The 18,892-nt window shown below is 35.0% G+C and overlaps 1 protein-coding gene across 1 annotated transcript in view; it reads left to right on the forward strand.

The window, feature by feature from the left end:
- LOC144967750 (uncharacterized) overlaps nt 1-18,406 on the forward strand; it is a 192,396-nt gene extending 173,990 nt beyond the window's left edge. Inside the window, exons 16-20 of the mRNA XM_078905341.1 lie at nt 740-875; nt 1,523-2,509; nt 3,193-4,585; nt 10,163-10,336; nt 11,370-18,406. Of these exons, the coding sequence (XP_078761467.1) occupies nt 740-875; nt 1,523-2,509; nt 3,193-4,585; nt 10,163-10,336; nt 11,370-11,486 (2,807 nt within the window). The 3' untranslated portion in view covers nt 11,487-18,406. The remainder of the gene's footprint in view (nt 1-739; nt 876-1,522; nt 2,510-3,192; nt 4,586-10,162; nt 10,337-11,369) is intronic.
- The last annotated feature ends 486 nt before the right edge of the window (nt 18,407-18,892 follow it).

Here is an 18,892-nt window from a genome sequence, read left to right on the forward strand (position 1 = left end):
AAAAGATCGCTAATTGATAAACATCTGAGAGGTCAAATCCGCCCGAAAGTAAATTAGACATGGTGCGCAAAGCTCGTATGTAGACTTCAAAGTTTTGACCGCCTATCGTGAATATCCAAACATCAGAGATCCGCCGACCATTGAAATGAACGAATGCCATGAATGTAATATCCACTTGCAGCATCCATTTATAAAACATTGCATTATCATTATGGTTTGTGTCAATCATCGACTGTACAATGTAATGTGCAAAAATGAATACAGCAACTTCAAATAAGAACAAAATACAGGCTAATTTAAAGTGATTCATTGTCTTTGTTGTTTTTAAGTTACTGGCTAAAGATGCGTTGTGAACCAAAACGTGTCTTGTCTGGAATTTTGTCGGGGTTTTAAATATTGTTTTTAAAGATTGTATATTCAATTTTTATTCATTTTAGTACACTACTTTGTGGTTTAATGTTAACGTACAGAGTAAAACCAGGTCTTGATTTGTTTTCGTTTTTTTTCTTACGTGAAGCTCATCCTTTTTTTTTTCTAGGCCCAAGTCAGCATAGACTGCTTCTTTTATTGCGTTTTATTGTGGATTTACTATCACAAAACCCAGGAGCCATTTTTACCGGGCACGGTGATCTAAGAATTAACTCCAACAGACAATGCTAATTTGGGGAAGCTTGTTGTAATTTACGAAGTCTAGACAGAGAAGATTCTCCCAATTAAACCAATCACCTTTCATTCTCAGGGACAAATGACGGGGAATATTCAGGGGAGAGAACTGTGGAAGTAGCGGTTCATGATGTGCCAGCAGGAGTTATCTACTATGGCAGAGATATATCGGCCATCACAAAAAACGGGGGAGATGCTATCATCAGCAATGGGTAATTCTGCAACAAGAAAAATTAAATATCAACAGCGATAAGAAAAAAAACTAGACATTCACCACTACATATACCATAACAAAACCAGTTACTGTCACTACAACCCCCACCCCACTACTATTACTACCACTAATACTTCTCTTACTACTACTACTACTACTACTACTACTACTACTACTACTACTACTACTACTACTACTACTAATACTACTACTACTACTACTACTACTACTACTACTACTACTACTACTACTACTACTACTAGTGCTACTACTAGAAGAAGAAGAAGAAGAAGAAGAAGAAGAAGAAGAAGAAGAAGAAGAAGAAGAAGAAGAAGGAGGAGGAGGAGGAGGAGGAGGAGGAGGAGGAGGAGAAGAAAGATGAATGAATGAATGAATTATATTAATGCTATCAATAAAACGACTATTGCTACGACTAATATTTATTATTCTCATGTTTATGTTTTTACTTGCAAATGTTATTGTCACCACCATCATAGTTACATCATTAATAGCTAGAATTAGTCATAATTCTGGAACTAACAATATTAACATTTTCACTTCAAAGTAATTATATTTTTTTAATGCATTAGAGAAATGTATGTGTATCTTGTTATGTAAAATTCAAATTTAACTTATTTTTTTCAGGAATTCAACAGGATCTACCCCCTTGGTAGAGAATCACTCCGAAATAAACGGGAACGGTAAACACTCCAATTCAGGTTCTGTGCGACTGCGATCCCTTTCACCTGCTCGAAATTCGCTAACCCACTCGACACCGGTGCATAACCAGGACGCTCAAACTGGCAGCAACAATAGACAAGAAAGCAACACAACAGCTTGGCAAGGCGCACGCCCGAAGACAAATCTAACTCACGGCAGTGGCAACAGCAATAACAATAGTAATATTAATAATAACGGTGCCAGCGGCCCAAATAGTCCTAAATCAAACAATACGAACAATCGTTGCCATAGTAACAACTCGTCAACAACAACCTGCAGCCCTAAACTCGGCCACGTTGGAAATTATAAATGCGCAGCCATGTCAACATCCAACGCGAACACGAATTCATCCCTGTCAAACTCCAACAACATCCCGGTTGCAAACCACCAGTATGCAAGTACTAACGGTGTCATATCAACACCACCACCTTGTTCCAACAGAGTAGACACTTACCCTTTTATCTCCACTGCCAACAACAACAGTACGAACAGCTCTCGAAGCAAAAAGATAGAGTTGATCGGTGGCTTTAAAAGACTGGAACTGAACTGCACCGTTGATAAACGGGGAGGTGGGGTAGGTGGCGGTGGTAACGGGGGAGGAGGAGGAGACCATCTCACAACCGTGAGTTCCGCTTGGAAACAGGAATCCCCTCCAGACGCCAGCAAGGAGAGTTCAGACGACGAGATGAGTATGTCTGTAAAAGCAGGTGCTTTCATCAGCGACACTTTAGTAAGCCCGGTGAGACCAACGATCGACAGTACCCCGATAGCCTTACGCTGGGCCGATCCGGCCGCACAGTCGGTGAAATTGGTAGACGAAGACGGTGTGGACGTGGCGGAGCTACCCTTCGAAAGTAACCTAGTTGCAGACTGTAGCCCTACGGCTCCGTTATCTCTAGATTTACAAAGAAGGTATGTATGTTATATTCATAATTATATATAATCGAAAATATGATACTTAAAAACATGTGCTGAAATATAGTGGGTTTCTTTCCTTTTGAATAGCACCATGTTTTTAGATTATAGTGAAAGTAAAATGCGATTAACAAAATAAAGAAAGTATAAAGATCATTTTCAAGTCTCAAAGCAATTACATATACTTACAAAAATAAAGTATACAAAATATAATATAATCCGATTTCAATGATAAACATAAACTAATTTAGGCGATGGTTTCCATATAACAATTTAGACACAAATAAATAGTTCTAGATTTAAGTTGAAATGATAATTCTTTTATCAAAATCATTAATAATATATGGTTTTGTGAAAGTATCTAAATGTCAAATGTTCTGTAAAAGCATTAGTCGACAGACTTTGCTAAAGGAGAAACCCGAAACGAGAACATACTCCTGACTTGTATTTATGATTGAAGCTTACATATCTCTACATTCGTTTCAATTTGCATTTAAGCTTCTTGAAGCATGTATTATGGATTAATGTCGGCAAACGGTAAATGGTTGTTTCTCTTTCAATTCTCCCTCATTTTTTTGGATTCAGATTTTATCACATCGTATTATAAATGCTGCATAACAATAACAAAACTCTAACTCGCAGGCAAATCTTTTATAGCTCTACTTTACTTTTCATCTCAGGTTATATCTTGCTCATCAACACATCATAGAAACAGGCGCTCCTATTTCGCCAACGAACTGTCCTTCATGCCTGCCTCCTGCCATGCGCTCAGCCTTATCCAATCCCAACTCCGTTTCCGGTTCGAATGACGTCACATGCGATGTCACACATCCAAATTCCCATCGTAACGTGTCACATGGTGCTCCTCACAACAACGCCTTTACAACAAAAAATCAAAGCATAAACGCAGTCTCCAAAGGCGACGTCTCTTCAGAAAACGAACATAATAAAACTGTGTACTGTCACCTTCCTTCTTCACGGAACGCTTGTAACAGTAAAAGCGCGTCTGATATTTGCTCACATTCGGTATCTAATCAATCAGAGACGTCTAACACACGACTCACAGGCACAACTAAATCGGATAATGGTGCTACAACTTCATCCTCGTCATTATTATTACCACGGTCCCCATCGTCTTCTTTGACTTCATCCTCATCGTTATCGTCATCTTCGTCGTCGCGTAATTCATCCAAAGAGGAAATTGTATATTCGTGCCATAGCAAAGACATATCCAACAACGCCCCAACCCCACTCCCGATATCAACAGCAACAATAACAAGACCATCTACATCGACATCCATAACACATCCACAGCCACCCTCTTCCTCGTCTCCGTCGCCTACGCAATCCAAACGCATCAAATTCCACGGTTCTACCTCTTCCATTCCTGGGCGTTCTTTTTTCCAAACATCTACCCCTATCACAACCCCAACTACCAACAACCCTATATCGGCAGCCCCAAGTCCTTTTGACCATTCCAACTCGAAAACACGACAACCTCCTTCATCATCCTCGGGAAGACCATTTCCCAGCGACCGAACTTCCTCCGAAAAGCTTGCTCATCTTCTTTCGGAAGACCCCCAGTACCAAAACTCAACGCACAATATTCAGTCTATGCCTGGTTTTGTCATGAAAAACCCCAACAACCCGCAATACAAGTCCGCCGCTGAAAGAGAGGATTCCCTTCACTCGTCTCCCGAAAAATCCAGCAGCAATAGCGAAAACGGTTACACGCAACAGGATAATCTAAACATATCTTTCTACAAATACGGTGCATCTCCGGAAAATTCATTCGAAATAGGCAACGACGCCGTTCACTATATCGATATTCATCAGATTAGTGCGTCCCTTCCTACGTCTCCTATACGATTTGGGATGAAGAAAGACCAAGGAAACGGGGTCGGATTAGAGAATGAGAAATTCATAAATGGTAAATGCAAGCACCTTAGTCCTTTACTCCATCGTCGAGGTAGAAATGGTCAGACCCAGGAGAATCACATGTACCAAAGCATGGATATACCACAAGGATACCACTCTCTTGAGGCTTTCCAAAAGGCACAACTTCGACAAAAGGTAGCTTGACAAAAATATGTAGCCTGTCGTCACAAAACGGTATTATGTCGAGGAGACCCAGCTGCCAAAAAATATATCGAATTTATGGTAGAAATAACTTATTGTGTTAGATATTGGTTTCTGTCACTATATAAACTATGTTGTCTACAATGAAAAAACGACATCTCAAGTTTCCAATTTTCCTAAAATCAATTTCTAGTATTTAAATCACACCGACATAATACCGAAATTAGGTGATGGGTTACATATCACAATTTCTTGTTTAATACAATCTACAGCTTATGCAGGGAGAGCATCGAGTTTGGTAATTTTTATGTTCGTTTGTTCGTTCTTTCGTTCTCCTTCTTCTTCTTCTTCTTCTTCTTCTTCTTCTTCTTCTTCTTCTTCTTCTTCTTCTTCTTCTTCTTCTTCTTCTTCTTCTTCTCCTTCTCCTTCTCTTCTTCTTCTCTTCTTCTTCTTCTTCTTCTTCTTCTTCTTCTTCTTCTTTCTTCTCTTCTTCTTCTTCTTCTTCTCTTCTTCTTCTTCTTCTTCTTCTTCTTCTTCTTCTTCTTCTTCTTCTTCTTCTCTTCTTCTTTCTTCTTTCTTCTTCTTCTTCTTCTTCTTCTTCTTCTTCTTCTTCTTCTTCTTCTTCTTCTTCTTCTTCTTCTTCTTCTCTTCTTCTAATACTACTACTACTACTACTACTACTACTACTACTACTACTGCTCTGCTAGCTACTACTACTACTACTCTACTACTACTACTACTACTACTACTACTACTACTACTACTACTACTGCAGCTGCTACTACTACTACTACCACTACTACTACTACTACTACTACTACTACTACTACTACTACTACTACTACTACTATTACTACTACTATTACTGCTACTACTTTTTCTACTTCTTTTTCTCTGATTTGAGATTTCGAGGTCTTTATAGCAACACCCACACAACGGGACTGTAGGGATCAGGGCGCTGTCAAGACTTACCGTTCCACCCCCTCAATCCTTCACCCATTCCCTAGGGATTGGGTTGATGGGTCTGCCAGATTCACGTGCATCCCATGAAAAAGGGTAACAAGTAATTCCTATTCAGAAGAGTGAGTGGAGCAGGCACTTATGTTGATAATAACAAGAAATTAAGTGAGTAGGAAAGTGCTAGAAGACAACAGAGAATAAACATTTCACGGCGGCAATGGGTCTCGAACCGGTAAACTCACGATCTCCCCGGCCAAGTGGAGTTGTTATACCAGTAAGATCGCGGGTTCGAGCCCCCATCACCGCCGCGCAGTTTTTATTCTCTGTTGTCTTCTGGCACTTTCCTACTCACTTCATTTCAAGTAATTCCTATTGTCCTTTCAACGCTCTAGAGCCCGGTATAAACGCCTGCTCTGGTGGCGCAGGTCTACTATTAAAACGTAAAGAAAAAGAAATTGATTTGCAATCTGAATATTTTGTTTTTATATTTCTATTCCTAACTAGGGACCCAAGGTGAGTTTTGTGCCTATTAACACATTGGACATTAATTTATAATGTCACCTGCTAGCTTTTCCCACTTAATCGCACTTTGCATGCCACTAATGTGATATCCTAAGTTCATCACTGTTCGAAGAAAAAAAAAAGTTATATTTTCATTTTGACGTCCGTTGCTTCCGAAAACTTCCATTGCCATTTGTTTTGGCTTATTTGCTTGGAAAATGAAAAGGTCATGATATATTAAAGTGTTAAATTATATTTCAGTACTTATGTTTTCAGTTCGTTCCTTGTCAGCATGTTGTACTTACAATTAACAAACGTGCTCATGCTGCCAATTACTGTTTGTATCTACGAGTATACATCACATCCTGAAATTATTGTAGATTAATTGTACCCAATTGTTTTCAGTTTGCTGGATGTGAGCTATTATATTTTGTTTCCCTTTTTTTTTTTTTTTTTGGTCTATTCACGTATTTCATGTTGCCAATATTATACTAAACTTGACATTCCAGTCAAATAAAGAAGCATTGACTGAAAACCTGCCATAAGGTGAAAATTTTAATTTACTGAGGTTAGTGAAAATATACAGTGCAATCTTTTCTGTGTAAAATGCGGTTTAAATTTTCGAAATATCTTAATTAGGCCAATTATGGACAAAATCCCAGGTGTTTCAGTATACCGTTCTTAGGGCAGCTTTCATTTTTTAAAAACTTTTTTAATCTCGGAAAACGTCCGGTCATTATCCAACCACCATCCCACGATTATTGTAACCACGTACAATTATTGTAAATAATTTTAACACCTTAATCATCTTTTCAATAATTTTTTGCAAACATCTGAAGAAAGATTATATAAATGACATCCGAGAAATTTATATTTAAATGGAAATACAGAGATGTTTACAGTTTACGACAAAAAATGAGAATCACTAGTGTATATTTTTTCTTCAGACCCATTGCTATTTTCCAAAATGTTGTTCCTGAATTGATGATGTAATAGTAGTAACAGATTTGAGGCTAAACTTGGTCTATTTTTATATGTCAAGATGACGCCGTTGCATTGGAGACAACTTGAAATGCCTTACTTCGCGTGGGTAAAAATGAACTTGTATTCGTGACTCCTGATGTCTTAGAAAATCGTATTTAAAGTCTTTTTTCATGATTCGCTTGAAATATGTTTGTTTTACTTGGTCTTTGAGGTTTTTAAATTGTTGTTTATAAGGCTTTTAGTCCCGTATTTAGAACACTTTTTACATAACTTACACGTTTTTTTATTCCTAAATTTGCTTTATAATTCCCGTTGTGCAGCATTATAATATATTTATTTACTAACAAATACTTAATTGTTCCCTAAACAATCATTGCTAGATAAAAAAAAATTCTCTACAATATGGATTTCAGTACGGTACGGATTGTTTAGCAGTAAACTTGCACAGTGGCACAGTGAATATAGCTTAAACTCCACTCACAAATGTTACTTGGGACTGTATTCGGGGCGCTCACACAAAAAGGACGATTTGGTGATCTGTACATAATTTCCAATAATGAGAATGGGTTTGAGTTGAGGTCTCGTCAGTAGAAATTACATTGCTGAAGTCTATTGTTGTTCCCAAAAAAAAAGTCTTAAGTCGTCTTTGTATTTTGCGTAATAATCTAATCAGTTTTGGGAATTCCCGTTTACGTTTCCTATTTTTATTTGTAACTGACGCATCTTGGGAAAATTATTGCCCATGGAAAGATTTCTTACTTCCCCCTTTAAATGGTATGTATTGTTAGTTTGTTTTTGAAGGAATTGACCCTATTCAACTAACTTTCTTTCATATTAGTCGGATTCACTCAACAGTACCTTAATAACCCTACATGCAGTTGAAAGTGGAATATTGGGAACCTTAGATGATACAATGGTGTCTACAATTCCTTGGTTGTGAATGACCAATCTCTTTTTCCATTCACTTTATAGTGGCATCAATCAACCAATCAAACTCGTTGTCGTCATTCAAATAAGTAAATAATAAAGTGAAATTGAATGTAAGCTTCAATTTAATTACAAAAGACAGATCAAATGAACCTTTCGGGTTTCCCCTTTATCAACAAAACAGGATGAATGAAACAGCACAGATGAATGAGATGATCATCTCATTCATCTGTGGTGTTTCATTCATCATGTTTTGTTGATAAAGGGGAAACCCGAAACGGTCATTTGATCTGTTTTTTTGTAATTAAATTGAAGCTTACATTCAATTTCACATTAATATTTATTTCTTTGAGCTTCGAGCGGCAACATTTTCATTCAAATAAGGGAAAGTCAGTTATACTTGACAACCTCAAAAAAATTGTTTAAACTTATATCATCATCACCATGCGAAACCTTTTTGCAATCCGTCTAAGGTTCATGCAGTATTGGCATTTAAATCCTAAGGGGGAAAAATCTCATGTTTTTTTTAAATCGCAAACAACGATATTTCCCCAACACCTGTATTGAAGAATATTCATTAGAAAAAAGTTTATCCAAATAAACTGGTGGAAGTACAAAATATTTGCTTATTATTATTATTATTATTATTATTATTATTATTATTATTATTATTATTATTATTATTATTATTATTATTATTATTATTATTATTATTATTATTATTATTATTATTATTATTATTATTATTTATTTATTATTATATTATTATTATTATTATTATTATTATTATTATTATTATTATTATTATTATTATTATTATTATTATTACTATTATTATTATATTATTATTATTATTATTATTATTATTATTATTATATTATTATTATTATTATTATTATTATTATTGCTATTTATTATCATTATTATTATTATTATTATATATTATTATTATTATTATTATTATTATTATTATTATTATTATCATCCTCATCATCATCGTATTATTAGAATTGATGAAACTAGTGTGCTCATCGGATGAAAAATTATTGAACTTACATTTACATTATTCTAACATCACTTAAAGTTATAAACCGCTGGTCTAAAAAGCTTAATCTTAATTGCGTATATCATTTTTTTTTAATTTCTGTTTATAAAATCAGTTTTAGTTCCCCTGCACTCATCCCTATTTTTCACCAAACCCTTCACCATAACATAATTCTCACCTAATTTTAGTAAATATCTACTCTTTAACCATCATCCTTATTTATATTACTGTTGTGCAATAGCAACTTATTATAGTAGTTTCATTACACTAAACAGAATTCTGATATTAAGGGTTACTAATAGATAGATTTTACAAACGATTACATGAATCCAAAATTTATCAAGTCTAAAGATATTGCTCACCTATTGCATTTGTGAGTTTTAAACCTGTTTTAGAACATAATTTTGAAAACGCTTTTTTACACTTTGTATCAAATTACTCAATCATTTTTTGTCTCCATGATGGTGGACGGGACGACGTCTCTGATTATCTAAAAAATAATGTCAAGTTAAGCATAGTCTAATGTCTGATGGTTGAAAGTGGTAGTAAAAATAACTGGTCGAGCTCTGTGTCATGTTGGTACATACACCACACATCGCTTGACTCGAATCTGCTATGAATGATCATTGTCGCCCTGGAAGTGACGTACACTTTAAGATTGCTATTATAGAAAGAAGGCCTAACAGGTCAATTGTACCTACGGTGTGAAATGAAAAGTCGGTTTAATATGTATGGTCTGTTGCGGAAGTAAAGGATTTAACGTAGTAGCACTTTAAACATTTTGGACGTTCACCATCTATACATTTGTTCATATATTTTTTTAAAGTATTTTATAAAAGTCTATTTCTTAAAATAATATTTAATATCGAAGATTTATACATAATTGTTCACGTATCCAGAGCGATGCATATAAAAATTCGGGCTCATTTTAAATCATCAAAACTTAATCTTGTGTGATTATTGTCCTTTTTACCGAGTCTTTCTGTTTGCCTCCATTTTGATTTCCGCCTCCGAATTCCGAAAACTTTTTTTAAACTGTGCCCCAGATATTTGGGATGAGTAATTTACCTTAGTGTTAAAAAGAGTTCTCTCTTTGGGAGCTTAAAGACATGAGTATAATAATCTCTATATTTTATTTATTTTTTCAAATGAAGATGAGAAGAAAATCAATGGGCCCTCACAGTCGATTTGACCAAGGCCGGACATTCATCATGCACAACAAAGCACCGCTTTGGAACGAGACGAGTCAGGTTTATCAACTGGATTTTGGTGGGAGAGTGACCCAGGAGTCTGCCAAAAACTTTCAGATTGAGCTTCGGGGAAAGCAGGTATATTCATCTTTATTTTCTTTTTTTTTTCTTTGGGGGGGGGTAGTCGCTGGTTGAAATTTAAAATGTACTGCTCGAAATGTAGAAATTACTTTAATAGTTCAAAAAGGGTTATATAAATACAAAATACAAAAGCTCTTCTATCAAATCAACCGGCATGTTTCATCCTTTTTCCCCTTTTTAATCTGTATTCTATATTTTTGGACCAAAAGAGGGATATAACTCCAAAATATAACAACAAAAAGTAAACTCAGTTTTTATTTTCTACATGGACTTTGGAAACAAACGGTTGATTTAAATGATCGTGTTCATCATTCAAACTCATTATTTGTTATTTGTTAATTTCATTCTTTCATCTGTGAGAAGTAGAAAGTCAAAAGCTTTCATTTAATTGTTTTTGATTTAACTCCTTTGCCATTTCAAAAAAAAAGCGATAAGTCTTTAGTTGCATTTAACAATGAGACAAATGATTTCACACTTTACTTGGACTTAAGTAGTTATAAGGTCAAATTTAAGAAGTAAATGGGTAATGAAATGATGTACGATATTATATATTATGAATGAAACGATAGGAGGCTCCTTTGTTAAGTAGATAGTCTATGATGCAACAGGTAAACTGGGTTGTTGTTTTTTTTCAAATCGGTGTTTCCATAAGAAGACAGTGATAGTTAATTCAGTTGCAATATAATTTGTTTAATACTTCTCTCTCTCTCTCTCTCTCTCTCTCTCTCTCTCTCTCTCTCTCTCTCTCTCTCTCTCTCTCCCTATCTATCTATCTATCTATCTATCTATCTCTATATCTCTATCTATCTATCTATCTCTCTCTCTTTCTTTCTTTCTTTCTTTCATTCTCTCTTAATGCAGTTCTCTCTCTCCCTCTCTCTCTCTCTCGCTCTCTCTCTCTCTCTCTCTCTCTCTCTCTCTCTCTCTCTCTCTTCCTCTCTCTTGGTCTTTCTATCTATCTATCTTTCATTCACTTTTAAATCATCTTTCACCATTTTTTCTGGCAACAATTCCATTTTTTGTCCCACAGGTCATGCAATTTGGACGTATAGATAACAACGCTTACACTCTAGATTTCCAATATCCCTTCACTGCAGTCCAAGCGTTTGCCGTAGCCCTGGCCAACGTTACACAACGTTTGAAATAATTTGACAACAAAGCATTTCAACTTGCGTTTTTCATATTGTCATACAGCTGTAGCTACATAGTCTGAAAAGCGTACAAAAACGCAATCTACGACAGTTTTGAGTCAAAGTCAATGAAGATGACCTTCATCTTGTCAAAAACTCTCAAATCTGGAGCTTCATATGAAGTCTCATGTTTGAGTCTTTGACGATATGAACGTCATTTTCATTGATGGATAGTTTATGGACTAGTTTTCTGTGCAAAGATTTTTAATGTGTTTTTCAGATTATTTGAGATTTGAATTCAAGTCTATAAGGAAGAAGATGTTATCGCAAACGTTTTATTTTAATTATCTCGACAAACTCTATTCCATTGATTTTTTTTTGTCCATAAGATTTTAGATAGAATGAGGTTCGTTTTCTTGTAAAGTGTAACGTTGAAGAATACTATTTTTAACAGTTTACTTTTATTCTCTGCTTAGTTTTGCTTTAGTGTCTGTATATTCAAAAGCTTTATTTTGCTTGTGATTTTTTGGACCAAAGATGTTGACTTCTTTGTATACTGCTATGATTCTGATATGTGATATAACCGGATATTCATATCCAAAGAATTGCTGAATTGCTGAAATGCGGTACACTCTCCCTGGATCTGAGCATTGCAAACATAATGAACAAAACATTCTCAACACACAAAGACTGGGACATAAACAGCGGTGTCCTAATTACAATACAAAAACCAGGAAAAACGAAAGGACCCGTAAACAACCTGCGCCCAATAACATTACTGAATACCATAAGAAAAACACTGTCAACTATTGTCCTCAACAGAATTAGACCGAAAATAGAAAAATACCTATCACATAGCCAAAGCGGGTTTCGCCAAGACCGAAGCACATCGGACGTTGTATGGACACATAAATGGTTGGCAGCAAAGGCACTCAAAGAAAACATATCCATAACAATAACCGGAATCGATATGTCCGCAGCCTTTGATACGATCGACAGAGGAAAACTTTTGGAGATATTAACAGAAATAGTAGACGAAGACGAGCTCCGAATAATCCGATTTCTCCTCAGCAACACAAAGATACAACCAAGGATATACGGGGCCACAAAACAGACGCAGTTCGAAAGTAACATCGGGACCCCCCAAGGAGATAGTCTGAGCCCGATTCTGTTCACAATATACTTAGAACACGCTCTGAAAGAAGTTCGAAAAGTCATTCCAAAACCAACGACTCATATTGAGAATGCAATCCCTAGAGAAATCGCCTATGCAGATGATGTCGATTTTATTGGATCAACACCAGCAAATATAGACATCATACAAAATACCCTCATGAAATATAACCTCCAAGTCAATGCCAATAAAACCGAATTTACAACAATATCGAGGAACAAAGAGGAATGGAAAAGAACAAAGAAAGTCGGCTCACTAATTGGAGACACCGAGGATGTACAAAGAAGAAAACAGCTATCAAACGCCGCACTCAGTAAACTCACCAATGTATGGATTAGAGGTGACAAAATAAAGAGAAAAACCAAACTGAAACTGTACCATGCTCTTGTAAAACCGGTACTTCTGTATAACTGCGGCACTTGGGCGTTGACAAAATCCGAAGAAGAACATCTGGATGCCTTCCATCGCACACAGCTAAGAAGGGTACTGGACATCAAATACCCCAAAAAGATCTCAAATGAATCACTCTATAAGATCACAAAAGAAAGACCAATCTCCCTTGACATTTTACAACAACGATGGCAACTTTTCGGTCACATACTACGCAGGGACAAAAACATACCAGCAAACCAAGCCATGTCGGGATACTTCCAAAAACACGGGAACCTTTTCAGAGGAAGACCGATCACAACACTCCCTGTGATCCTAAACAAAAACCTCACAACACTTGGACAAAGCATTAGTCTCATAACGGCAGGGGACCTTGAAAATCTGAGAACCCTAGCAGAGGACCGGCAATATTGGAGACACCTCACACAGGAAATACTGGAAACAGCCAAGGCGACCCGATCTTTCGGTCGAGACGCGAAAGGCATCTAAGTCAAGTAAGTCAAGTCAAAGAATATTGGGCTGTAACTTTCCTTAATCTGACAGAACATATTTTATAGAATTAACCCCAGAAAACATATTCTTAAATTTTAAATCGATTACAATATTCCTGTTTATCAAAATGTCTCAAATGTGTTCCTTTGAAGAAGTCTTCAGTTTAAAATATGTTCAGAGTTTAAAGGTTATTTTAATCCAATAATATTTCAAGTAAAATATGTTTGTCAAAATGAGATAACTCTGTGTTGTCAGGGTACTGCAGTATTCTAGGTTTATCAAGCCTTCAATTGGAAGACACGATTCATTCAAAATTAATTTTTGATTCATGGATATAGCGCTGTGGACTTGCAGATGTCATCTAGAGAATGTATATTGAAACCCCTCTTCTTGCTATTTTGATGAGACAATATAAAATATACAATTTAAAGCATTCTTTTATATCTAGAGTCATCCGATAATTTTGATTAATGACTCATTTGAATAATCATGAGATATGACCATTATTGAACATCATGGATGTTGGTCGTAAACGAAGTCAGAGCGTATGGAGGTTAATTCTTCTTATGTTTGGGAAAATACAAATAAAACACAAAGGCTATGCTCACTGTAAAAAAATCATAACGGGTAAACCGTGAGTTAATTTTGGGTTAAATATGCACTCTGTTACACAATGTTAATTTGAGTGATAAAGTTACAAAATACATCTTATGTTAATTTAAAGGGTAAAGTTACACAATGCATCTTATGTCAATTTAAGTGGTAAAGTTACACAATGCATCTTATGTTAATTTAAGTGGTAAAGTTACACAATGCATCTTATGTTAATGTAAGTGGTAAAGTTACACAATGCATCTTATGTTAATTTAAGTGGTAAAGTTACACAATGCATCTTATGTTAATTTAAGTGTTAAAGTTACACAACGCATCTTATTTTAATTCAAGTGGTAAAGTTACACGATGCATCTTATGTTAATTTAAGTGGTAAAGTTACACAACGCATCTTATTTTGATTCGAGTGGTAAACTGGCAATTATTTATAAAATAAATACATAAAACAAGCAAGGTTGTAGGCAATATTTGCACTCTATCTGAACAGACGACTTACGTTGTTAGACTCATCAAATCGAAAGAGGAAATGACATGTTGACGTGTATAAAACTGCTTGTCATACCCATGACGGTTTCTTACACACCAGAATGATTAATCTAGAACAAATGAGATCTTTTCTGCTCTTATGAGTCATGTGTAGCAATTCTATTTAAAGTAAGTTGCTCTCATATTATTAATATTTTTTAAATTTTTCATTGTCTAGAATTTCTACGTGGTTAATTGATTTTTAGTTCAACACTGGTTTAATGAAGAATGCTGTCCGTTGTTACGTAGTTGTTTATATTAATGTTAACTTCACTACGATATCTAAAAGATTGAAATGTATTAGTTGGTAGAGAAAAGCATTTATATGATGTTTATGATGCAGTTAGCGGTCGTGAGAGAACCCAACATTATGATAATATTGATTAGTGTATGAACAAGAGATGAAGTGAGTAGAAAAGTGCCAGAAGACAATAGAGAATTAAAAAATTTTCGCGGCGGTAATGGGGTTTGAACCTGCGACCTTATTGGTACGACAACTCCGCCTGGCCGTTGAGAGCGTGACTCTACCGTATGAGCTATCCACGAACCCATAAAAAATTCGTATCATTAGTGTATGGGAACGTACCTTTATTTTGTTGGATTCTGAACACAGGAAAACTCCAGATTAAAGGTTAGTTTGACCGACATGCTTACATTTCTTAAGATCATGTTTTATGACAATCCTTTTGTACCGAGTACAATAAATGGATAAGATAAAAGCTTTATAAAAGAAGGTGATGTTAATAGAAATTCCAATGCAATCACTTAGCATTGACATCAAATGCAATAGACGTTATAAATATTGTCGTACTCTGGTGGAAAAAAACACGTTTGTAACATTTTGGCCAGAATTCTCGTCCTGCAATTATCGAAGGATTAAAATTATCTTTATCTTGGCAAAAACTCTCAAATCTGAGACTTTGCAAAAACCCAGGTCTGAGAGTTTTTGCTAAGACTGGGGTCATTTTAATCTATCAATATAATTTGAAGGACGAGTTTTCTGGCCATAAAAAATACGTATTTTTCCAGAGGTCAGATTAATTGTAGTGGACGTGTGTTAACGAATGAATTTGGAAGCATTGAGAATCCATCAAATCTTACTGCAGCACATTGACAAAGTAGCTGATTCTTAGATTTTAATGATATTTTCTTCAATAAATATCGATCGATTAAGAAGACTATCAAATTAGCCAAATTAGTACGGTGTATCAACTTTTCACACAAGTCAAGCAATATTTAGTACGATCAATGGCCAGGGGAGGCAGTGATTGTTGACAATCTGGTCCCGACATAGTCTTGGATAATGCAACTTAAACACATTTACCCCACTCGATTTAGGTGTGAATGAGTACCTAACTACAAGCAGTGACGGATGTTGTAAGAGTGTTAATACACAAACGATGCCCAACACCCAACTGATACTGTAGCCAATAAAACGATGGTACCTTCTGGGGATTACATGAAACATTGTAAAGTGCTTTAAGCATGGTTAATTCATGACAATGCGCTCTATATATGTCCATATTCATATTCATATTTAAAAGTCACAAACCTCAGACGTCAAAGAAGTCTCGTGTTTTTAAGGTCGACTTAAACTGTGTTAACCTGAGATAAACATTTTCTTGTTAAAATGAAAAAAGAATGCTTTTGTTAGTGTGCGGCAGCCTGATTATACAAATGTTTTGCTTTGAACATAATGATGGTAATTGCCAAATTGGGCAGGAATAACGTTTTAATGGTTTTGATTTTTTGAGCTATAAATACATCTTAAACATGAATTCTGGTTTTTAACCAACAATTATGCAATGTCCGGTGTGTGATTAGATTACCTAGAAAATAGATGTGATTGTAGATATTTGAGAATGTTTTATTTACAATACAAGAAAAACAATAATTTTTATTGTCTTGTCTGATTGCAACTGGTTGTTTAAAGGATTTCCCTAACAAAATTTCGTATGTAGTCTCCAGTTAAATATATAATTGTCTATCCTTTTGCTGTTTATGTAAGATTTGTAATTTTATTTTTAACTTTGGAGTCAGGAGAATTTTTGAACTAATATTGTTTTCCGCCGAATTTGAATTATCAGATTGTTTTATTGATGCCTTTGTATTATTGGTTAGAAAAAAAACTACCATATTATTTGTTTGTGAATTCAAGTAAGAATTTAGATAGAGGGATATTGTTATTAATATCCAATTTCATATTTAACATAAAAGCATATTTTGCTTTTCTTTAGACATTTGACAAACATAATTGTTAATGGTTTACTTGTCAACAATTGATCAAAAGTTATTATTGTCTTAAGGGCGTATGCATTGAGTCAAAACTCGAAAACTCGTAGTTAGAGCAGTGTAGATGTAGCTATCTAACGCCTCTTCACTATCGAATCAATTGCTGTTGAAATATGATTTTTTCTTTATCGAACGAGGACACACATATGTAACTGTTTACCTGGTGATATATTGCTAGAATACAATTTTACAACATGTGAACACCAAATTCTAGGTCGATTGTCTTATGTAAATAAATGAATCACACAAATCTTTTACTGTTACAAACAGAAAGGAAAGAAAAATAACATGTAATTAGCATTTTAGTTTGGTTATATATTATGTTATACACAAATTGAATCTATTTTGTTTTTATTTTCACCAACGTAAATCTTTTAACTATAAAAGATGTCATTGATCTAGACCTGATTTGTTACTCGTTTCATTCTTATCTCGCCAGCATTGTCGACTTCAAGCATTACGATTGTTTATAAATCTAATAGGGCGGCTGGTTTCATAATAAAATATTATGTAACCCTTCCGTGACATGATTCTTAAATTCAACCCACGACCTCAGTTCAGTATTTTGTCGGGGTGAACGAGACTCCGGGAATTGAATTTTAACTAAAAACGGTTAAACTTTCAAAATTTATGTCTAAAGTAGTCTGAGAAATTTCCCAAGGTACTTTTCTCTATATCTAACAGACCCAGGTACCCAATCATTGTTAGGTGGACAAGGGGGGGGGGTCAAAAACATTCTCGAGTGCACCCCGGGTCGATCTCATTCCTTTGGGTGTGAAGCCAGTGCTCTACCAACTGATCTATCGGGACCCCATTTTTCTCACTTGAATTGAGCAAACTAATTTTCAAAATGAAATTTCATAATTTAGACATAAATCACAATTTCCATCAATTGGTTCACCCCGGTATAAAACCTTTCTGCGTCGACAGATCACAAATCCAACTGATAAAATACTTTGATATATTTTTTTGGGTCCATAAATAATTATCTAGTCTCACAATATAACTGTACGTGTTGTTTTTTTTTTATATTAAATTCATTTATTTACTTAATGTTCCCCCAAAAAGTCATGTATGTATTGATTTAATTTATTGTCATTTTGAGTTAATAAACCTATGGGAAAGACAACAAAACGACTGTATAATATTGCTCCTAACTATTATAATAATACTCGAAACTAGTTATAATGTTAACTGACGTTCTTTCACAACACGATCTGATAATGGTACAACTTGGTTGCATGACATTTTTGAAAAATATTGAGATTTTTTATAAAGCATAATATCGAAACCGTATTATTTTTAATACGTTCCAAAATATTACTCTGTTCTGAATGTGAAATTCCAGATCTAAAGGTAGAGAAAGAAAATGCTGAGTTCAAGAAAGAAAAAAGAAGGGAGGAGAAAAAGAAGAAGAAGAAGAAGAAGAAGAAGAAGAAGAAGAAGAAGAAGAAGAAGAAGAAGAAGAAGAAGAAGAAGAAGAAGAAGAAGACGAAGAAGACAAAGCAGAACAAGAAAAACAAGAACTAGAACAAAAGGAAGATCAAGAACAAGAAGAAGAGGAGGAAGACGAGATGGTGGAGAAAAAGGAGAGGGAATATAATGAGGAGGAAGGGGAGGATGGTGAGGAATATGAAGATTAAGAGGAAGAAGCAGCTTCTTTTCGTCCACAATCAAATAGATGAAAATAACATAGACCTATTTATAAACGGGACCGAAGGCAGGTAACATATTGTAGAAATATTCAATAGACACCCATGTTGCTCCTTCACCCCACGAGATTGGTCTTTTGAAGTTGTACACCGTGCTATTCTGATCTTTTGTATACCAACGACTGTATATTTTTATATTGAAGTTTGTCTACTTTTGTGTATGTATTCAAAACACACATTTCCAGCTGTAATTTATTCCCCCATTCTAAAATAAATAATAATAAAT

This window comes from Berghia stephanieae, chromosome 3 (assembly GCF_034508935.2).
Source record: "Berghia stephanieae isolate SIO BIC M18660-M18661 chromosome 3, UCSD_Bste_1.3, whole genome shotgun sequence".
Classification (NCBI taxonomy): Eukaryota; Metazoa; Mollusca; class Gastropoda; order Nudibranchia; family Aeolidiidae; genus Berghia; species Berghia stephanieae.